The following is a 22,093-nucleotide window of genomic DNA, read 5'->3' as shown; positions in this document are numbered from 1 at the left end:
GGACTGCCTCATACTTACTGTTAAGGCTGATGGACTTCCTTGGTTCAGGAAGGGTTAGGGACATGGAGAAGCGAGAGCTCCTGCCTGCCCTAAGCACTGTACAAATGGGAAAACCACTGCTCCAAACATTGACAGGCTTTATTGTGGGGGGTTCCCTCCTGGGACCCCACCCTCTTAAATAAAAAAGTGCATAGAAAAGAAGGGATTTAGAAACTTTTGTACAGTATCTACATCCTGGGCCCCAAGGCAGGAAGGGGGCGATTGCTAGGTGGGCTTAAAGGGCTGGGGGGCAGGGCCCTTGCCAACTGCATGCCCACCTCCACCCTGAACAGAAATGGTGGGAGTGAGATGCTCTGGGAGGGACTTAGGGACCCCCCAGGCCAGGGACAAGATGGCATCAGGGGGCTTGAGAAGCTGTGGCGGGCAGCCACTGCCTTAGTTAAGGAACCGACGGCAGCGCTTAGCGCCACAGTTGCAGGGCAGCTTGTTGCTGGCATCCTCAATGGGGAACTTGTAGTCATAGGTGAGCTCCTCACCACGCAGGATACGGCGCAAGGCAAAGATGACGATGTGCTTCTGGCCCTCCACATGGATGACACGAGAGAAGCAGTTGGGCTCACATGAGTGGTTGATGAAGCGGGCGGCGTTGCCGTGCATTGTGGCGTCCACCACATCAAAGTCATCCATGCGGAACATGTAGCACCCGATGCCCTACACAGTGGTTGAGGAAGTCAGGTGCTTGGTCCACATAGGCAGCCCACCTCCCTCACCTTGTTGCCATGACCCGTGGAGCCCACCTTCCCATCATAGAACTTCTCCCGCTTGTCAGTCAGCACAGAGCGAATGACAATGCCAGAGTATTCAATGACCATCTCGCCAGCATCAATGTTGCGTTTGCAGAACAGGCCTCGTCCATGGATAGCTGATCTGCAGGGAACGATGACAAGGGGGACCTCAGGAGACACGGGGACAGACCCCGGGCAGCCCCCAACCAGGACACTTGTTTATCCACCCAAGGGGCGACCCCCCTAACCCCACTAACCTATAGACACCCACAGCCTCTTTGGATGTCTTCTTGAGGTGGCGAAAGCGCATGGCCATAGGCAGCTCCAGGCTGGTGGCGCGTCTGTTGAGGGAGCAGTGTCACACGGGGCTGGTATCCAGGAATGACTTCTCACTCCTGCTCAGACCACTCCCAGCTCCCCTGTTTTCCCTCCTTACCTGGTTGACCTGAGCTGTACCTCATCCTCTTCCTCATCACAGGTGGCTCCTTCTGGGAGCACCCGGTGCTGGGACGCCAGGAAATTGAACATGTCAAAGGTGCACTTCCTGCAGGAGAGAGGAAAGAAAGAAAGGTCATAGCCTTTTCTCCAAGGAGATACCACCTAAATCTACCTGGGGCCTGGGCCAGCTGTTGGTACCATAGAGGGGCTACACTGTTGAAGACACAAAGGGAAAAAGGGTGGGGTTCAGTCTTCTTTCGGGAACTGTACAATCACTCTTGGTTTCAGTCTGTCCAGCCTTATGTCCTACTCTTGAGAGTTCCCACAGGGCTCCCCAGCCCTCTCACCGGAGATAGACCTCAGCGCGGGCAGCCCCATGGGGATTCAGGGGCGGTTCCTCCTGGCCCTCCCCCTGCTGGTGGTAGCGGAATTTATAGTGCTGGCAGCGCTGGGCCCCAGGCAGCTGTTCTGCCAGGAAGATGACAGCATCATGGTGGATGCCTAGAAGCCTTGCCCCACTCATTCCTGAGGAGAGAAGTTGAGGACACACAGATTATGTAAAAGGGGATATGGGAGTAGGGGGCACATGATTCCAGGCACCATGTCCTTGTGGTTCACTACTTACCACTAAAGGAGAGATGTCTGAGCCGAGCATGTCCTCGGGCCTCTTGCACTTTCTCAATCAGAGTTCTCCATGCCCCTAGAGTGAAGATAAGGCACAGCAAAGTCAGGATGCAGTCTGATGGAACGCCTGCTCTCCTGCCACTGTTACTCCCAACTCACCCTCCAAGCTCTCTGCCTCCACACTGAAGCCATCCTCACTGGTGATCTCAAAGCGCAGATGTGGGCCAGCCCGTTTTGGAAGCTGGTTCTCTTTATCCTCTGGGGATGGAGGCTCTTCCTCAGAGCTGGAGGCTTCACCTGGTCCCAGTGAGTAAGAGTAGGACAGGATCACCTCACATGAACTCAAAAGCCCCCAAGCTCCCCACAGACACCATTCTCCCCTCACTATGTCCCCAGACACAGCACAGACACGGGTCAAATGGTCTTCCTCCAGCCCCCAAATGCCTGGTGAGCCCTGGGGAATGGACAAGGTTTTTCCAAGGAGCTGTCTCTTCTTTTTTTTGATACTGGGAATCGAACTCAGGACCTTCTGCTTGCCAGGCAGGCACTTATGCTGCTGAGCTATATTCCCAGTCCCAGCTCCTCTTCTGCAGGATGTTGGGTGTAAGATCAGATTCATGAAGCAAAGTGTTTTTTTGGGTTCTGCAGGCCACATCAATGGATTATTCAAATACATATACTCTAAATGCCCATCTACCTGTAATTATTTTGCTTTTCACATTAAAGTACTTGTGAGAGAGTATGGCAGCAAATACTTATTAATTCCAGCACTCTGGCAAGCTGAAGCAGGAGGATCCTAATTCTCATCCAGCCTTGACAACTTAGTGATTTATCCAGACCTTGTATCAAAATATAAAAAATATGCTAGTGTTGGGCTTGATGGCATATACTTATAACCCCAGGACTTGGGAGACTGAGGCAGGAGGGTCACCACAAGTTTGAGGCCAGCCTGGGCTACTAGTGAGTTCAAAACCAGCTTGAACTATTAACATACCCTGCTCAAAAACAAATAAACAGAAAGTGCTAGGTTTATTCTTCAGTACCAGGAAAACAAAAACACTATAGCATTATGTATTTACACGGAATCTTTTTATATGCAATAAATTTATTTTTCCTTTTCTTTCTTTCCAGGACCTGGTACTTGCTATTAAGGACCTCTATTACTCATATATTCGTCTAGTCTTATTTTTTTTTTTTGTCTTTTTCATTTTTTATCGGTACCAGGGATCGAACTCACGACTGCCTGCTTGCAAGGCAGGCGCTTATGCCGCTGAGCTAAATCCCCAGCCCCATCGTCTAGTCTTATATGCAATAAATTTTTTATTTATTTGAGATGTGTCCTTACTGTTTCCTTGGTTGGTCTTAAGCTTCTGAGCTCAAGCAATCTTTCCACCCAAGCCTCCTCAGGAGCTGAATTTACAGGTGTGTGCCATCATGCCCAGCTGTAAATTTGATCCTGTGCTGCTGAGCCATATCCTTCAGCCCTGTAAATTTCTATAAATATTACAAATATGTATCCTACAGGTTTGGAACACAGTACCAAGTATACTGAAGTGTTCGCTGAATTATGAACTACTTAAAGGACTTTCCAGAGATTAAGAAATTTTGAATATGGAATAGAGAACTTGCTGACAAACAACAGATGTGGATATGACAAGAGCAGTGGTCAAGGACAACCTAGAAACGTGGGTTTGAACAAAGGAAGTACAGAACTGCCACTAACTGTAATGGTCAGAGTAAGGAAGGAACAAGTTTGTGGTGAAGGTCAAGTACTCAGTTTGGAACATGTTGATTTTAGGATGCCCTTTAGAAGATCCCCCCTCCTGCAAGCTGCTGGTGGAGATGATGAGACAATAGCAGAATGCAGGAGCCTGGAGCCCAGGGCCTATGTCTGGGCTGGAGAGAACAATGTGGGAACTATCAGAATACAGATAAGAGTTCAGCTCTGAAGCCACAAGAACATATGGGGGGCGGGGGGAAGATAGAGAACATAGAGCCATAACACCCTGACACACTAAAACTGGCAGTTAGGAAAAGAAGCAATCTTTGGCTAGAGCTAAGAGGAAAGTGTGAGGTCTTGTTTTGAGGAGGCAGAAGTTAGCTGTACCAAACATAGGGGATAGACTGAGGGCTGACCTAGGTATACAGGGTTGGGGGGAGATGCAAAAGCTTGAAGGGAACATGATTTTGGAGAGCAGGACCCACAGGGCCACTGTCTTACCCTATTATGTCTCAAGGCCACAGTGTTCCCACCTCCCTACCAGGCTCAAGTGAGATGCTAAACCAGACTCTGCTGTAAGGTTAACACCTCCAGCCCTCAGCAAAGTTAAGGTTCACCTTTAACAATTGCTTCCACCTCTTCTTCTGTGTTTCCCTATTATACCTCCACTCTGTTCCCCAAACACAACAGGGCTGGCTGTAGGACCCTTGCCTAGGGACTTTCCTGTTGCTTGTTTTCTACTATGGTGCTGCACAACAAACGTGTCTGTTTCCCTACCGAAACTTGGTATGGTGCTTAAGGGCAGGAACCTATCTGTTATAGTCACTGCCACAGCCTCATGCTGTTTGATCGCTTAAGCAGCCTCTCAGTAAAGCAGTTTCAGGCCACCTCCCTCTACGTCCATGCTCAGCAGCTAAGCAGTGTGTAATCAGAAAATCCAAACACCTGGACATGATGAGCCACAACAAATCCCGAGCCAAGAGACTGGAGCTTACTAGTTGCTCTCATTCAAAGATCAACAGAGAACTTAACTTCCAGCTTCACTAAGTGGTAGCAAAAACTCCTTTTTGAGTTCCTCTATGCAGGTCCCAATCTCTGCATACAAACCTCCCTTACCACCTTTCCCCTAGCTCAGAGCCTGTTTAAAACCTACCACGCTATCTCCTCCATCCTCTTTTCCCTCTATGACCACTTCTTTCCTTTTATCCTTGACCTTGCCGTCTCAGCCCTCATATCCAACATGGCTACACCCAACTCTTCCTCCTAGTCCTTAGCTGTACTTTTGGGTGAGGTGCCTTACCAGTATCCTCTTTAATTCTGGACTCTGATACAGCCTCCTCCCTGTACTACCTACACTCGCCATATACTGATCCTGAACTTTCCAGGCCTGGTGCTGCGGCAGCTGGGACTAGTCCACGTCCCTGGGCTTCTCTGATACCTCTTCTCTAATCTTCCTACTGTTCTGCCCCTCATCTGGGTCCTAGAGGTTCTATGTGCTGGATGATGCCCAGAACTCCCTCTTGGGCTTTAGCAGGAACTACATTCTAATCTAGATTAGAACTCTTAGGCATGAGCGGTCAGTGGACTTGCACATGGAGCTGAACTGTCACTCCATGAACTCCCCAGGGCATTTCTGTCACTCTAGCAGCTAACCTCAGAAGTGTGCTCAGTGGGTATGCACATTTTTTTTTCTTTTGGGTACTTGGGATTGCACTCAAGAATCTTTTACTCCTGTGCTACACTGTCAGACCCTGGTTTGTACTTTTTGTTTTTATTTTTTTATTTTGACTTTCTGAGACAGGGTCTTGCTATGTAGTTCAGGCTGGCCTTGAATTTACGGCATTCCTCTTCCCTTAGCCTCCTAAGTACAGGGATGACAGGCATGTGCTACCATGCTCGGCACACTATTTTTTGAAGTGGACCTACTCTGAATTTCTCAGTCACTCAGCTGAACTCGGTAGCACAAGAGGAAGGCAGTGAGAGGAAGAAACTGGTCCCTACCTGAATAGTGATGCCACGACTCAAGCAGCAGGTCTGAGGGACCATCAGGGGTCTGACGAAGACCACCTTCTGGAAGTGGCAGCAAAGGGGACCGTTCCTGGAAGGGCCTATGAGGACAGACCTGTCAGGAGGGGAAAAGGGTTAGAGGTCCCAGAGACTCCAGGACAAGGGGCCTGGCCACTTACCCAAGGCTTTCTTCCCCAAGAGGCTCATTATCCAGGTCGAGAACTCCACGCACTGTGGGTGTTTTCATCCTTACTCGGCTAAACCTGGGGGACAACCAGAAGGCTGAGCTGCCTCTCCTGCTCCTCCTAGGTCTGCTGCCCCGGCCTCAGCACATTCACTTACCCACTGCTGCTGAGCCCTGGAACTTGGGGAGTATCCTCCAAAGATTCTCCCTCTTCATCCAGCCGGGGGGTTTTATTTGGGGGAGGTGCTGATGGGGAACGGCCAGAGAAGGTCGACACCCTCTTGACACGAATGGCCTGGCGGGGTGGGCTGGGGGGCCCACTGCTAAACACCAGCGTGAGGGGAGCTGGAGGAGGGGGCGGGGCAGGTCGGACCACCCCTACTCCAACCACTGGCAATACCCCAAGTAGGGGTCCTGGGGGCAGAGTCCAGGAAGTAGGTGCTGCAGGGGGAACAGTAGGGGGCAGAGGTGGCTGCTTTACTGGGGCTGGGACAGGTTCACCTTCACCAGCCATCTTCACAAATACTTGCCCTAGCTTGTTGACAAGGATGATCTTGGATGTAGCAGGTTTAGGGGGTTCAGGAGCAGGGCCCAGGCTCAATACCCGGACTCCTGGGGCCCCAGGGAGCCAGGCAAATGTCCTGGTGGGGTCTGCTGGGCTAGGGGGCAAGGCTTGAGGGGCCTGGCTACCATTGGCCAGGGGAGGTGCTGGGGGAAGTGACTCTTCTCTGGGACCAGCAGCCCCCTCCCCAGGACCCCCTAGGTTCTTTAAAACAAAATCCACAATTTCAGATGGCAGGTCCTCAGGAGGCCGGGACCTGTCCCCTGCAGCCCCAAGGACTCCAGCTCGGCCCACTACTGGCCCTGATGGAGGAGTCCCTTGGCCTCTGGGCTGCTGGACTGCCTCAGCTTCGCTGTCTGTGCCATCATCCACTCCATCCAGCTGCTCAATTCGGGGGGTTCCAGGGAGGGGGCCAGGACCCAGGGTAGGGCCAGACACTACGGTCACGGGAAAGTGGACATAGCGGGTGGTGGGGCTGGCTTCCTCCTCTGAGCTGTCCCCTTGGCCCCCGTGGCTGCTCCCCACTGCCCCTGCGGCCACAATTTCTTCCTGGAAGGGCTCAGTCCCTAGCAAGCTGGCTGCAAAGTCCAGGTCAGCAGCACTCAGTCCTGATACCACCTCCATGTCCTCAAAGTCTGGGCCCAGGTCTTCAGGGGGTGGTGGTGGCGATGGGGCCAGGCCAGGGGGAGCCAGCTCCCCTGAGGTAGGTGTGAGGGCTGTAACAACTGAGGTAGGAGGGGGCACCCTGAGCTGAGGGGAGGTTCTGAGGGGAGGGGAGGTCCGCCGTGATGGTGGTGGCCTGGGAGTAAGGGGGCTAGGACGACGGGAGCGTCTTGGGGGAGCTGGGAAGTCCGGGTCTCCCACTGTAGGGATGTGGTGGGTCAGAGAAGATGGACTTCCTGTGGGGGAAAGGGTCAATCTCAACCAGCAGTTCCCATCTCCCCAGTCCAACCTTCCCCTGGCTATTCCCAGATGCTTACCAGGGGAGGGCAGGGGGCCAAAGGAGACACCCCCCAAGGGCCTCCGTGATGGCGAGTAGTTGGGCACTTTGATTCGAGCCCCTGAGAAGGAGCGAGGGGCAGGAGGTGGGCCGCTGCTTGAATCTGGCCGAAGTGGGGGGTCCAGATTCTGAACAGGTGAGTAGTGCTCAGGAGCTCCAAGGATTAGGGCATCTGTATCTGGAGAGGGGTCCTCATGATCTGGGGTCTCTGAAGAGCGAAGAGAACTGTATCAGGGGTGGCAGGTGCTGTTCATCCAAGCCTCCCATCACATGCCTTCCTTTAAGTCAAATGGACCATAGAGAGCCTTGACCCTGATTCAGTTACAACACAGACTAATGTGCAGTCACCACCTGAGCCCAAAGCCCCATTTTTGGCATCTGCAACAACCTTATACACATCTGAGTCAGCTCCCTTCAAGATCTCAACAACCCAACTTCTGCCAAGTCCCTGCATCCTGGCCACTCACTGCTTCTCTGAGGCAAGCCCACATGCTACAAGTAGCAATGCCCTCTGTCCAGAATGGCCAGTCCTACCACTTTCTTACTTGTTCTGTGCATCCCTTCCACACCAAAGGCATGTGCCTCATCTTGGCACTCAAGGCTTATCATCTGGTCTCACCCAGTCTCTACAAGCCTCCTCCACCCAGCACTGTCTACTACTTTGTGTCATGCTCCAACTTTTAGAATAAAGCTGTTACTCACAAATGAGAACTAAATTCCTCCTGACCCACTATGTGCTCTCCCTTTATTAACCTCCAACTCTATTCTTGCTCTATCCCATCCAGCTCTCACTGCCAGCCTGGCTGCAAGGGTGCGAGCTGGAAAATGAGCAGATCCAGGTTCAAAGCCTGGTTCTACCCTGCCACTGTGTCCACCTACCCTGTTCTGTTTTTTAAGACAGGGTCTCACAGTGTAGCTCTGGCTAGCCTTCAACTTGACTATATAGTTCAGGCTCACCTTGAACTTATGGCCATACTCCTACTGTAGCCACTCAAGTGCTGAGTCCTATGACTCAGGTGTGTTGTGCCACCAGGCCTGGCCTTTTTGTACTTGGTAGGTGCCCCCTGCAGTGTAGCACAGTAGAGCTTGTACCTTTCCCCAGAGGACCAGAGTACCACCTAACCATGTAGCCTTGTCAGGGAGCCATACTCGCTTTGCTCCCTATAGCTGCACCAAGTCTCCATTCCCCTCCAGCTCTTTCCCCTCCTCACTTGCTGTGAAATGCCACACAATGCACAGCCTTGTAAGTTTCTGTTATTATCTTTCAACATATGAAAGAGTAACAAGTATACTGGAGTTTGAGCAGAGAGGGGATAGGGGCTGGAAATTGTTCAGCACTCAGGGGAGAGAAAGAGGAGGTATCAAGCTATACCTAAGGAAAAGGTGGGGCTGTGCACAATGGTCTGGTTCTCCTCTGCTGCCTCCAGGTGAACAGGTTCTTCCCTTGGCCCCCATGGCCGATACTCCAGAATTCGGCACCGATACCAGCAGCGCCTCCTAGCATCCACTGTGCTCCAGTATAGACGGGAGCACCTGGCAGGCAGATGTATGGGACAAAAGGGTTAAGATAACTTGGGAAATGGGATCCAGCCCAGGCTCCCCCAACCCCACTGAACATCCATGGACTACTCACTGGTAGCCAATGGGAAAAAGCCGTCCTTCGCAGTCTGAGAGATCAGACAGAGTACCCAGGGAGTCAATTCGGATGGAGCCTATGGTGTACAAGAGCGGTCAGATGTAGGCCAGGCAAGGCCCAGAGAGACAGCAAGAAAGACAGGAGAAAGCAAGCGGCTTACCAATGAGCACGTTAATGGCATCAGGCTCAAGCCCTGTCAAGAACTTTCGCTTAAAGTTGATGCCTTCAAAGTCCACATAGACTCGCCGGAGAACATCAAAACCATCAGGGGTCACGATCTCCTGGGAAGTGAGAAGCAAATGGGGTTGCTGGATTGGTAAACCTTGTAGGGGACATGAGGGAAAAGTTCTGTAGGCAGACTGAAGGGCCAGGGTCTTGGCCTATAGGGCTATGGGAAAACACACAAAGAGGAGACACTGACAGAGCAATGGGCAACTGTCCCCTCACCATCCTGGCCCACCTTGCCATCTAGGAGGTCTGTGTGCTTCTGGCAGAAAACTTTTTTGTCATCCTGGAAGATGCAGTAGCTGGCCCGGGCACACATGAAGTGAAAGTTGCTGAGGCAGGAGGACAGGCAACAGCCCACCGTGGCTCCAGGCTTCAGACAGAGTTCACAGCGCTGCATGAGGAAGGGGCTGCTGAGGGAGAAGCCAGGAACGGGGGCCAGGGTCTGGCACGTGGCACTGCTAACTCTGAGACTCTGCTTAGCGTTGCCCACCCCCTCCCCCACATCCCCCCAGCACCTTGCATAACGAAGAATCTCACCAAGTACAATCTCCTCCAACTGGATCCAGGGTCTGGTGCACAACCACATTATTTTGGGGTGTTCGGGGGGAAGAACAGAGATTGAACCCAGGAAGTGATGAATTACATCCTCTTTTTTTTTTTTTTCCCCCGCAATAGTGGGGATTGAATCCAGGGCCTAGCATGGAGCTAAATGATCAGCTCCTTTTATTTTTTTTTTTTCTTTCTACCACTGCTGAGATGAGAAACTCCTTTTATTTTTATTGTAAGACAATGTCATTAAGTTGTTTAGGCTGGGCTCAAACTTGAGCTCCTCTGGCCATAGCCTTCCAAAGTGCTGGGATTACAGATGTGTGCCATCACACTTAGCAATCTAGTCTTTTTTAAAAAACTTTTTTTCTGTAGCACTGTGGAGCAAAATCAGGGCCTTTCCCTGAGTTGTATCATCCATCCTTTTTTAAATTTTGTGAGACACCATCACACTAAGTTGGTCAGGTTGGCCTTGAAGTCATGATCAGCCTGCCTTGGTCTCCTGAGCAGCTGGGATTACATACTTTATGTCTGGCTGTTTCACTTTTTGAAAGAAGAAAGATAACGGTTAACATTTACTAATTGGCACTTACCATCTTCTACAGACTGTTCTAATGTGAATCTTGATTTATTCTATTCAGATTTCTTAACTGACCCCTGATCAGTATCTCTACCATCAAGGGTGGGTACTCTCTAGGACCCAATCCAGGCTAAAGAGTAAATGGGGGATTCTGAACCAGGCAATGCCTCATTTCACTAAGGCACAGTGATACAGCAAAATGCTACACAATATGAAAAGCATCCAGCACAAGTCCAATCAAAGGGGATCTAGCTTCTGTAGTCTTGGACTTCAGGCCCAAACATGGCATGACGACATAGAGAAAAAAATGTTATCATCTATCACCCAACTGCTTGGAAAAGAAAAACAGCATGGGACCAGCAGTGATAGGATGTAATCTGGTAGGAACAGTGAAATGAGAGCTATCTCCCCAGTGCAAGCTCAATTGCTGCCCCAGTCAGGCCCAGGCCTCACCATCTGCCTCCCACGAGCCACAGCAGCATGCACATTCTTGAGAGAGCCATCATTCTCCTCAAACACTTCAGCTGACCAAATGGCACAGTTGACATGTGTCCACTCATTTTGTCCGATGTACAGGAGCCTCCCTGCCTCCTGGGAGAGGAAGAGGAGTGGTATGATAGGGTGCTCTGGGAACCAGGCCCCACAACCTCAGACTTCACACAGCAACTTCACCTTGGAGTCTGCATCCCCATATTTGAGGCATAGTGCACATTGACGGGGGTCCTCTATGTGGGAGAAAGCAGCTGGATCCTTGCCTTGGAAAGTTGGAAAAAAGGAAATCCAAGAATCAGGGTCTAGAGGCTGGTCCACCTACTGAGAGGCACTGGCTTCTGGCCTCCACATTTCATTACCTGCTGAAGGTTCACCTGGAGGCTGCCCTGATTCTGGGGTCTCTGATTCCTGCTGTCTCCATTGAGCATAGACATGGTCCAGGGATGGGGGCAACACCGCATTAGGCAGCACTCCACTGTGGACAGGCAAGGTTAACATCTGACATGTCTAAGAAGGGCAGTAGGATTGGGCCCGCCCACAACACCAGCCTAAATATGCCATGACATCCTTCATCTTCTCTTCACATGGAATCTCAGTGCTCCAAATAAGCCAGGCTCTGTGCCACTTTTGACATAGGAAATGTTGCTATGTCTGGAATACTCTTCTTACACTCTTTAGCTCAAAACTCACTGCTTCTAGGAAGCTAAATCTGATCCCTAGTCTCTAACAGGTGCCTCATCTGGGCTCCAAAGACCCCTGGGATTCCCCGTTGCCACCCTAATCATTTGGGTCTCTACTGCCTGCTCATGCTCCAAATATAAGCTCTGCAGAATTTAGCCTTTCTTGCTCACTGCTCTGTCCCCAACTGCTTTGCACAAGTACAAACAAAGTGAGCCACACAATCTGAATCTGCAAATCTAGGGTCACCTCAGTCTGGTTTTGCCACCCTCTTCTCCAGCCTTAACCCTAACTCTACACTCATTGGTTCTCAGCCCTGAGTGATTCTTAGATACCCAGGTGCCCCTGCCGTTGCCCTCATTCCCTGGTTCCCCTCCTGCTACCCAGCCTTGCTCACTTTGGCAGCCGGGTACTCCGTCGCCAGTACTTGGGGTCGTGGGCGTCGAACCAGCCGAACGCAGATTCTAGCAGCTGGGGAGTGGGTTAACAGGATGAGAAGAACTGGCTTCTTCAAAGTGCTGGTGACGATGGGGTCTGAAAAATTCACTCTCTCCACCCCAATGCCACTCAAACCACCCTACAGGCATCCCCCTTAGAGCTCACCTTTAGTAGGAGCCCCTTCATCTGGCTTCCAGCCCGGCGTTCTGAAGTTTCTCCTTCTGAGTGCCTCATCAAGATGCTTACCATGTCCTCCATAAAGCTGTGCTGTAACGAGGTTTGTCAGGGTCTGAGCCCCAACTCCAACCCCCAGCTCTAGCCCAGCTATCTCCTCTTGGTACCCACCTGCTCCTCCCCATGTCCTACTCACCACAGACTTGTAGTGGCCTTCCTCAAAGCGCTGACCCACAGTTTGCAAATCACAGGGTCCTGGGTGTAGCTGCTTCCCACCCTGTCCACACTGCAAATGAAGGAAGTCAGCAGGGCTAGCGCTGGGCCCGGCCCCACCCATCCTGCCTCACAGAGCCTCCAGACCTGGGTGCACAGCAACAGTGGGCCTGCCACCTTCGAGCTCAGCAGGCCCTGGAGCACCTGACGTAGGCCCCCCTGCAGGGCCCCACTCAAGGCCTCTCTCCAGCGGGGCTGTGTGGCCCCAGCACATGGTCCACATGTGTACAGCACCGAGTCTGGTAGCCCTGAAAGGATTTCATAATCTTCATCTAGGGTGGGAAAGAAGAAAATAGTTTGTGAAGATGTCAGGAATCCTAGGAGTTTCTAAGCCAGTAACAGTGAATCTTTTAGTGCTTTCAATGGTAACAAACCACCGGCCGCAGTGGTCATACCATGGGTTTACCATTACTGCCCTAAGGTGCAAGGACATTTAGTTTATTTGTCATTGAGGAGTCTGGGGTGGGGGCAGATCCCCTAGGTCAATGATGGTGAACCTTTTAGTTTTCAATGGCAGCCCCCTGTGGCATACGTGCCATAAGTTTGCCAGCACTACCCCAGGCTGAGGCTGCAGCCCAATTACTCCTCCTACTCACCTGAGAGCCCCTCACACTTGGCATGTACCCAGTGGTCACACTGTGCACACTGCATCATTTTGCTCTCATAGTCATTATCTTCATAGCAGCGTGTGCATATTGGGCAGTAGTTTCCTGGAGGAAAAGATGGAGTTAGGGTTACTTCTTACCTCTTATACTCCCCTTTCAAGAGGCTAACCACATCTTGTCTGCTATTCCCATTAAATTTATGTCTTGAGTCCCTACTGCTCCCAAAAAGTTGGTAGAGGACATAGCTTCTAACTCCTAATACCTTCCAAAAAACAGAACCTTCCTAAATATGCTGCCTGAACAAACAAGAAATGTACTACTTTTCAAACTACCCAGAGGAACCAAAACAGTGGAGTTCCTAAGCCCTCAACTTTCACTACTCAGGGACTTTGTGTATTCTTATATATATATTGGACGGAGTCCTGTGAAAAGGTGCTCTGAGTGTGCTTTTTGTTTGTTTTGTTTTGTTACTGGGAATTGAATTCACAACCTCGCACTTGCCAGGCAGCTGCTGTGCCACTGAGCTACATCCCTGGTCCCTAGAAAGGTGTTCTAAATCAAAGAAAAAGTTCTATAGGTGGAAAAAGCCACTAGAATACCTGTTCTAACACTGGCAGAGGCCTTGCGCTAAAATTAGGTGCCTGGCCCATGCCTGGGGCCCCCAGCAATATTCCCTTGCCAGGTCCCACCTTTTTCATAGAGCTGGGTGCACCTGGGGCAGAGGCTGTAATCTCCAGACCACTCAACATCCCAGTTCTTGCCTGGAGTTGCCCCACAGCTCTTACAGCGCACACAGGCTGAACAGATCTGAGGAAGAAGGAAAATGTTAGAAGCTGAGCATCAAACTGGAGCAATACAATGGGAGAGCCAGACAGGGAGAACTGGAGGAAAACAGATGAAGGGAAAAAATGTTCAGGAGAGAAAGGAATCAACATAAGGTTAGAGCAGTGATGAGCTTTAGAGCTTTCAACAGTAACAAACAGGCTGAGGCACACATGCCATATTTTCACCTTCATTGGGCTACAGTAAGGGATTCTATGCCCAGGAACATGGAATCCATGAGCTCCTGAAGCATTTGCATTTAAATCTTGCCTATGTAAAAATGCTGAGAAGAAAATGGTTATGACATTCTCAAAGCAGTCTCTAGTTCTTTCTTATTAATGAGAGCCCTTGCCTAGCACAAGTCTAGGGGTGGTGATGGTATAACCGGAACACCAATGTGAGGTGTGGATCTTATCTCTCACCCAGTGGCGTCGTTTGCGTGTGGCTCGGGTCGGGTAGCTGGGGCCTAGGCAGGCTGGATGGTAAGCATGGCAGCAGCGTTCACACTCCAACAGGTGCTGTGGGATGTTTGTGAGACAATTGCCAAAATTATTGGCATAGGGATCCCCCACTTTATGCCTTCCCTTCTCCCAGGCTGGCCTGTGGGTCCAGACCTTGGATCCTCTGCCTTTACGTCCACAGACATGGCAGAATTTGCAGCGGCGGCAACACCAGGTGTCATGATGCTGGGGCAGGGGCCGTTCAGCCTCCTCCAGGCAGAAGGGATGGAAAGGATCACAGCAGACTTGGCAGAACACCAGCTAGGGTTGAGGCGAGGAGGAAATGATGGGCACAGAGTTAGGTCAGAAGGCCAGGGGATAAGACCTGGTTGAGAAGTCAGGAAGGGCCAATGGGTGGTGGTGGGGGTCCTGTATAAAAAGGTAGAACACCAACCTCATGTAAGCCTTTGCTGGCGCACAACAAGCATACCATTGGTGGCCCGCCTGGCACAGAAGTCAGTACGCTCAGGCCACCCATTAGCCACACATTCTCTAGGTCACAATCCTCCTAGAGAAAAAGACGACACAGGATTGGAGGACAGCCAAGGACACAAGTCAGGTTCATCCTTAAAACCCTCACTACTCTGACCAATCAACAGATTTCTCCCAACCACAAGTCCTGCAATTTTCAACACCATACCTTAAAATCCACACGGACCCGGTGCACACCATCCGGGGACTTCTGTTTTCCAGTCCAGCCATTTGGAAAAGAGGCAAAGGGGCCAGGGCCCAAAGCATCCTAGGGACGGATGCAGGGCTGGTCAAAGGCTGCATCCACCCTCTCTGCAGACTCTTGTCCACACTGCCCTTCCTCCAGCCACAGGACTCTGCCTTTTACCCAAATCCTACTTTGCTTTCCAGAGAGGCAAGGTCTCCCTTATCCCTCAGGGCCTGTCCTCTGGTGTAGACACACCATGAAACTGAGGTGCACCTGTCACTCTGACTTGCCAGATAGCTCCTGGAGAGCAGGAGCCATGCCTCACATGGGGCTCAGGGTTCTAGGAATGGGTCTGCTGACCTTGTCCAGGCGCTTTCGGGCTTTGAGCTGTAATACAGGCTGCAGGGTGGGTTTGCGGGGTCGGCTCTGCTCCTCTGGTTCTGGCACTGGCAGCTCTAGGAAGGACACAGAAGCAGTGAAGTCCTTCCCTTTCATGCCTCATTCTCATCTTCTTCTAAACTTCCCCAAATCACCTACATTCCCAGGGCCTTCTCTAGGCCACCAAGATCCTTAGGTCTTGTTCTGTAAGTTCAGTGAAAACCTTACATAACAATTTCACAGTCCCTAAAACTTCCCCTTTTTTGCCCTCAGCCACTCTCTTAGGTAGACTGATAGAGCTCTTGGACTAAAAGCACTGTGCTTTCCACATAAAAGACCATAAACTGGGGCTGGGGGTAAAGCTCAGTGGTAAAATGCTTGCCTTGCATACACAAGGTCCTAGGTTCCACCTGCAACATTACAAAAACAAACAAACAACCAAAAACACCAGACCAACAGAGAAAGCATCAAATAGTTTGTACCATTTTCTCTGGGGGTCCGACGACGAGGAGCAGGAGGACCCCCAGGGTCTGAGTCATCTGAGTCCTCGAAGATATCATAGGAGGGTCGCTGTTTGACGCAGCGCCGGGCTGACTTGCGCTGCAGTAGGAGGGAGTCCTGCTCCTCGGGTCCTGTGGTTGCCGTCACTTCCTCCCGGGGCCCTCCAGCTCCCACCCCCCGGCGTGGGCCTGGAGGACCAGGGGAGGCCTCAGGAGATTCATCGGAATCCCAGGGCAACAATGTCTTCACTATGGTCCGGCCTGTGGGAACAGGGGACTAAGTAGGATTTGTGCTTAACCAGGGCATGGTACATTAGGGACAGGAAAAGAAACTGAGCAGAAAAGAATACAACACAGATACAACAGGAAAAGAAAAATACAGAGAACTGCAAAGGTAAGTGGGGGAGCAAAGAAAAATGTTTTCTTTCATACCACAAATCTATATAAGGTTTTGGGAAACAATGTTCTTCAAACCTTGTTACCTTTTTTTGCCAGGCGTTCCATCTTCCGAGCCTCTATCTTGTCACACTTCCGGTATCTGGGGAGGGGAGCAGCACGTCACCAGGGTAGGGGACTGGTGGTCTAGGGGAAGAGAGGAAGCTCTCCACAAGGATGCCAATCCCGCTGTTCTGGCTGGGCAGAAGGGGAGGGGCTAGGGCAGGAGGCCTGGTGACTGACCATCCCAGACGGCCATGGAAACCATACTCCTGTTACTCACACACAGCACTGCTTCTTGGTGTTGGGACCCCCAAACTTGGGCTTGTCTAGGCAGTTGACACAAGACCCACAGTCCTGCACACGCAGGCAGCCCCGACAGTGTCCACATCGAGCCATTCGCATCTTCTTGCCATGGTGGGAGGGTAGTGAGCGCCGGGGCGTATGGGCCAGAATCCCTGCAGATCCTGCAGACTCCAAGTCTCCTCCAGGACCTGCTGATTCCACCTTTCCCCTCTGGGACTGGGATGGGACACTTTCAGTCTCAGATGCAGAGGACGTATCTATTGTATCAGAGATTGAGATGGAGCCAAATGGCCACCAAGCATCCTACCTCACTTCCCTGTTCCTCAGATCTCATTCAGTCAGCCCTCTAGCCTCCACTGTTCCCCACGTATCTAAAACTCACAGGTTCAAATCTGCTTTATTAAGTGCATTCTAATCCACTTGCTACCTCATCAATGCCCCCAACTGAGCTCCTTTTTCCTAGGTTTCTGGTACAACTGCTCACCCCAAATCTGACAGAGCTCTCAAGTCTGTCGACCAACCAGTCCCCTACCCTCTGTGGTGAGGTCTTGCCGATCCCGAAGAGGGAGGGCACTGAGGCGGGGGACATCTTCAGGTACCATGGCCCGGGCCTGACCTAGGGCCACAGCAGCATGCCGGCAGACATGTTTGATGCGGGGGCCTTGCACAGGGGACTCGGGGCCCTAGAAGAGAAACCACGGATACATGTAGGGAGCTGTCCCTGAGTTCCTGCAACCAGTCTTCTTCAAAGGGCCCTCAAAGTCTACCACATACCGAGGCTCGCTCTCTCTTAGTGTCCACAGATTCATCTTCAGACCTGACACAGCCTCTGTCTAGGGTCTGCTTGACAGTCCCCACGGCCTCCTCCAACTGCCCTCCAGGGCTTGGCTGGCAGGGGAATAGACAGGGTCATGGGCTGGAAAGTGAGGACAGATGGGGACAGGAATAGCACATGGAAGGGATGGATTTGGGGAAGCACAATCTGAGGATTTCCTATGATGCTAGAGAGCATTTAGGAAGGTAGCCGGGTGAACCGGAATAAGGGCCTGGCTAAAACACCATGCTCACCGGCATCGACGCTGCCACCTTCTGTTGCTGCTGCTGGTCAATCTTGAATAGCTGCACCTTGGCTCTCTTAAGGAGGCTAAACATTTTTTCCTCCACTCCAGACATTGGCAGGGAACTCAGGCCTGCAATCCGTGCCTTTTCCAGTGGCGATATATGTGGTGGTGCTTGTTGCTGCAGTTGTAACTGTGGCTGCACTTGTAGCTGCTGTGGTGGCAATGCCTGGGGCAGCCGCTGGGTTTGCAAGGTCTGCAGAGGCTGCTGTACCTGAGCTTGAGGCTGCTGCCCATTGCTCAGAGCTGGAGGCCCACCATGGGGCACCTCAACCTTAACAGGTGTGGTGACCACAGGGGCAAATCGAGGCAGGCTGAGGTGATTGGTTCGGCCTACTGCCCGAGGCTCAGGCTCAGCTGGAGAGTCATCAGCAGGAGGCGGCTCTGGTTCAGGGGCTTCAGGAGCCCCAAGAGGAGGGGTAGTAAGCACCGATTCATAGATCTTCAGGTGGGCTTCACTCGGGGTAAACTGAGCAGCCCGAAGGAGCAGGGGCCTCCGGGAGGGGGTGGCAGGGGCAGGTGGTGGGGATGGGGCAGGAGGGGGGGCAGGGGGAGGAGGGGGTAGTTCCCGGGTTAGTGAGGTCCAACGAAATGTGGGTTCCCTTAGGATGGATCGCCTCTTCTCAGGAAGTGGGACTGGGGTAGATGGGGGAGTTGGGGCACGTGGTGGAGATGGAGCTAGTGCTGGTTCTTGGGGAATAAGTGGGGAGGTGGCTACAGAAGGTCGCAGAATAGGTGAGACCTCCACCTTTGGGGGCTTGGGAGGGTCTTCATCCATAAATCGCCGGGGTGTCTTGATGACACGGGAGGAGCGGGCACTCACCACAGGCATAATAAACTGCCGGATATTCTTCAGGAAGGTGGTACTTTTAGGGGCCACAGTGGGACTGTCTTCCAAAGGGCCTCCTGTGGTTGTGCTGGGATTTGGAGTGGGAGGAGAAGTGCCCTCTGGCCCTGCCCGAGCAGCTTCCCGCTCTGCCCGCTGGCTAGGAGTCAGAGGAGGCCGGCCCCTCTTCCTGGAGGATGTAACAGGGACAGCAGGAGGAGGGGACTCTTCTTGTTGCTCCTCTGGGGCTGGAGGTGGTGGAGGGGATGATATGGGAGGGGGGGACACTGGAGGTGGCAGAGGGCAAAGTGGAGCTGGAGGAGATGCAGAGGGGGGCAGGAGGGGTGGAGATGGAGGAGATGGAGGGGCTGGAGGAGTTGGTGGCGGTGATGGTAGCTTTGCTTCTTCCTTTTCCTTGGCCAGTGTCACCTCTTCCTCAACCACAGTTCTTTCTTCCTTCTCTCCTTCCTCCTCATTTTCTTCTTTCTTCTCCTCTTTCTCCTCCTCCAGCTTCTGCTCCGGCTTCTTCCAGCAAGGACTCCCTCCCTGTCCAGATCCAATTTTTCTTTGGGGGTCATCCTGCCAGCTTTCTCCAGGTTGACCCTGACCTGATTCAAGTCCCAAGGACAACTGTCCCATCTTCACTTTTTTGGCCTTGGAAACAAACTTGATCACGAGGGGAAGCCCACCTCGGCCTCTGCCCCTGCCTCCACGGCCTCCTCTCCCAGACTGTCCTCCACGTTTAGGGGTCCCAGGTCCTGGGCCAGGACCCTCCTTGCATTTCCAGCTGCCAGTTCGGTGTTTTACTGGAACCACAGGAGGTGGGGGCTCAGGTTTAGGGATTGTCACAGCTGCTTCTGCTACTACTACTGCTTGTTGCTTCTTCCGGCTGGGGCCTGCTGGTCGTCCTGGGGGCCGTCCCCGAGACCGACGAGGGGTGGAAGGCTCACATGCCCGGCTGCGGGGGGCGGGGGGTGCCTGGGCCCGCCGGAGAAGTTCAGTCAGTGCCTGCACCATCCGTTCTGTGCCCTCCTCACCCCGTTTTCGGGCAGGGGTCTTTGGGGGGGCAGAAGCCACATCTGCTAGGCGAGGAGGAAGGGGGGTCGTCTTATGCTTGCGGCCCCGACCTCGGGGGGCTCGACCTAAAAGGAGAATAGGTGTGAGGAGACAGGTCAAGCTGGCCCTGCAGACTGAAGAAGGTGCATTGGGAGGATGGGGATTAAGTCTCAACTATTTCTCCCACAGCCCAACCTAGCTTAGACTCTAAACACGGAACACACTCAATAACTGATGGAGACTAGTTAAACAGGGAGAGCTAACACAAAAGGTGAGAATAACATTCCTGTGAAGCTATGGAGGTAGAGTTTCCCCATCACTCACCTCGCTGGGATCGGAGCGCAGAGCGCAGGGAACTGGGGGCCACATCTTCATCTGAATGAAAACCCTGAAACTCCTGATTTAGGTGACCAGGGGTGGAGGGAGAAACAGCAGTCAGTGCCAAAGCCCTGATTCCACCTGGGACTCAGGTACTGAGGAATAGCCCAGCTTCCCTCTTAGCATATTCCTGCTTAATTATAAACAAACTAAAAAACTGGAACTCAGAAAGGAATAGAAAATGGGTCTCTCCCCAGGGATAGAGGCACAAGCCATCTTCAACTCCCTTCCCGAATGCAGGCCACAGCAGCACAGCCAATACTGGTCTGCTGGCCCAGAGGAAAACACAACAGGATCTCCTTGGGTCAGGCAGTAGGCCCTCCACAGTTAGGGCCAAACTTATTCAGAACAAAGAGGGGCCTCTATTACACCTTTTCAGATTATAGTTTCTTCTTGAATAAAGATGGGAATATAGACATCTAAGTCGGGGGGGGGAGATAAAATGGTTTACTTTTTGGGGACCCATTATGGGCCCTCCGGTGATTACTAACTGTTGTAAGCAATACAACCCATCCATACTTTCCTACCTTTTCTGATGGGCTGGGGGACAAACCCTGAGCTGAACGCTGACCTGCCAGACTTAAAAACTCAGTTTTCGTTTCATTCATTTTTAACCTGTGTGCCAAGAAGCAACCCTACACTACTCTGCCTTAATGGACTTGAGGAACTGAGGTACTGGTGAAACCAAGGATGTGTCAGAGTACGAAGCGCAGCAGGGCAATCCACAGGTAAGACCCCAGGCGGCTCCAGTCCAGGTCCACCAAAGCCATGCTACTGCTGTCAACCATCACTGGTTGGGCATGCAATCCCCACGGCCTTCTCACCCACACGTCTCTACTGCCCTAACTTTGCTACCAAGAAAGATCAGCCCAGGATATTTCAGCAGGCTCTGCTTTGAGCAGGACGCCTAGCTACAGCTGGAGCTTCTCTCCACTTTCACAAGCTCTATCCACCCAAAGCTCCGCGCAGCCCACCTTCCTGCAAGTCTGTTTCCAGGACCTTCTCCGCGCAGGAGTCCTCAGGTCCCTGCTTCCCACGCTACCTTTTGGGGCCACCCCGAACCCTGTAAAGCCCCTGCCTCCGCCCCGCCCGGCGCCGGGGACGCCTCCGGCCGCCTCACCTCATCGTCGGATTCCCCGTCACTGCTCTCCTCCTCCGGCATGCAGCTCCGGTTCGGGCCCCAGCCACGACCTCGGCCCCGGCCCCGGCCACGCTGAAGGCGCGGGCCGGCCCACAGGCGGCGGAGCCGGCGCAGGCCCCGGCGGAGCCCCAGCAAACGGAGCAGGGCCGTGTCTTCTCCGGGCTCGGCTCCGCCCGGCCCCGCTGCGCCGCTACCGCGTCGCAGAGCTACTCGTACTCTTTCGGCCCCGCTGCCCCGTCCGCCGCGGCCCCCGCCCCCGCCGGAGCCCCGCGGCCGGCCTGGGAAGCGGCCCCGCGCGGAGCCAGGCCCAGGGCAACTGCCGCCGCCCGCCGCCGCCGCCATCTTGGCACCGTGAGAGGGGCCGGGGAGGCGGGGGGAGGGGCGGCCCGTGCGCAGGCCGGGGGGAGGGGCGCAGAGGAGGGGCGAGGTGAGGTGGGCCGGCTGCGGTGCCCGACAGACAGCGCCGCCGCGAGGCACCACGGGAGTGGGAGTCTGGGGCCGGCGGCCGTCACTCTAACACCGCACCTGGAAAGCATAGACCCTGTGCCTTGGCCGCGGCGCGGCAATCCGCAGGGGCCTCCGGGAAATGTAGTTTACATGCCCTGCTCCTTCCGCGGGGAGATGGAGCTCAAGACCCGGGACTCCTAGGTCTCTAACCAGCACCAGGAAAGCCAGTTCCGGGTCTCCGGAAGGTGTGGCCCTCGGCCCAGGCTCCTCCCATTGTTCTGGTCGGAGCCTGCGGCCAACATGGACTACTGGTCCCAGCGTGCCGCAGGCTTCAGATCCTGAGAACCCGGCTGATGCTAGGATACCTAATCGGCCACTACCCGGAGGCGTGGGTCGGGAAAGGGACGATGCAGAGGGTTAGTCCCAGCTCCAGGCGTGATTCTGAGGCGGTTCCTCTTGGGGCGAAGAAAAGGTGCCAGAGAAGCGCGTCTCACGGGTCCTGTGCTCAGAGGCAAGCGGCCGAAAGCGGGATGGAGCACACATTCCTCTCTAGCCCTG

The 22,093-nt window shown here is 53.1% G+C and overlaps 1 protein-coding gene across 2 annotated transcripts; it reads right to left on the bottom strand.

The window, feature by feature from the left end:
- Positions 1-120: 120 nt before the first annotated feature.
- Kmt2b (lysine methyltransferase 2B) lies at positions 121-21,580 on the bottom strand. Of its 2 annotated transcripts, XM_063252595.1 has the most exons (37): positions 21,068-21,580; positions 19,894-19,966; positions 17,638-19,655; positions 17,344-17,457; positions 17,102-17,252; positions 16,547-16,826; positions 16,311-16,366; positions 15,811-16,089; positions 15,311-15,405; positions 14,933-15,031; positions 14,687-14,800; positions 14,407-14,553; positions 14,215-14,310; positions 13,660-13,777; positions 12,962-13,075; positions 12,453-12,637; positions 12,289-12,378; positions 12,084-12,185; positions 11,878-11,951; positions 11,162-11,277; positions 10,983-11,065; positions 10,764-10,901; positions 9,417-9,575; positions 9,117-9,237; positions 8,954-9,032; positions 8,693-8,853; positions 7,301-7,528; positions 5,917-7,219; positions 5,754-5,837; positions 5,569-5,675; positions 2,007-2,144; positions 1,849-1,923; positions 1,571-1,748; positions 1,222-1,329; positions 1,043-1,126; positions 798-927; positions 121-711 (listed from the first exon to the last, which is right to left on the bottom strand). In XM_063252595.1, exons 1-37 carry the CDS (start codon positions 21,428-21,430, stop codon positions 436-438), a joined length of 8,136 nt encoding a protein of 2,711 aa, XP_063108665.1. In that variant the 5' UTR covers positions 21,431-21,580; the 3' UTR covers positions 121-435. The 2 variants fall into 2 exon arrangements, with proteins under 2 accessions (XP_063108665.1, XP_063108666.1); XM_063252596.1 differs by lacking the exon at positions 19,894-19,966 and having other exon boundaries at positions 21,068-21,200.
- Between the last annotated feature and the right edge of the window lie 513 nt (positions 21,581-22,093).

Source organism: Cavia porcellus, unplaced genomic scaffold (assembly GCF_034190915.1).
Source record: "Cavia porcellus strain 051 isolate PalLab524CR breed Dunkin Hartley unplaced genomic scaffold, mCavPor4.1 scaffold_7, whole genome shotgun sequence".
NCBI classification, from domain to species: domain Eukaryota; kingdom Metazoa; phylum Chordata; class Mammalia; order Rodentia; family Caviidae; genus Cavia; species Cavia porcellus.
The sequence above is the reverse complement of the archived record's forward strand: the minus strand, read 5'-3'. Positions and strand labels throughout refer to the sequence as shown.

What these genes read in the sequence shown, in the direction of transcription:
- Kmt2b (XM_063252595.1), bottom strand. Translation starts at nt 21,430, where the DNA reads ATGGCGGCGGCGGCGGGCGGCGGCAGTTGCCCTGGGCCTGGCTCCGCG. An exon ending in TGGCTCGTGGGAGGCAGATG is followed by an intron (nt 9,576 to 10,763) that starts GTGAGGCCTGGG and finishes TTCCTCATGCAG; the next exon opens with CGCTGTGAACTCTGTCTGAA. An exon ending in CAGCCCCACCTTTTCCTTAG is followed by an intron (nt 7,529 to 8,692) that starts GTATAGCTTGAT and finishes TTCGCTCTTCAG; the next exon opens with AGACCCCAGATCATGAGGAC.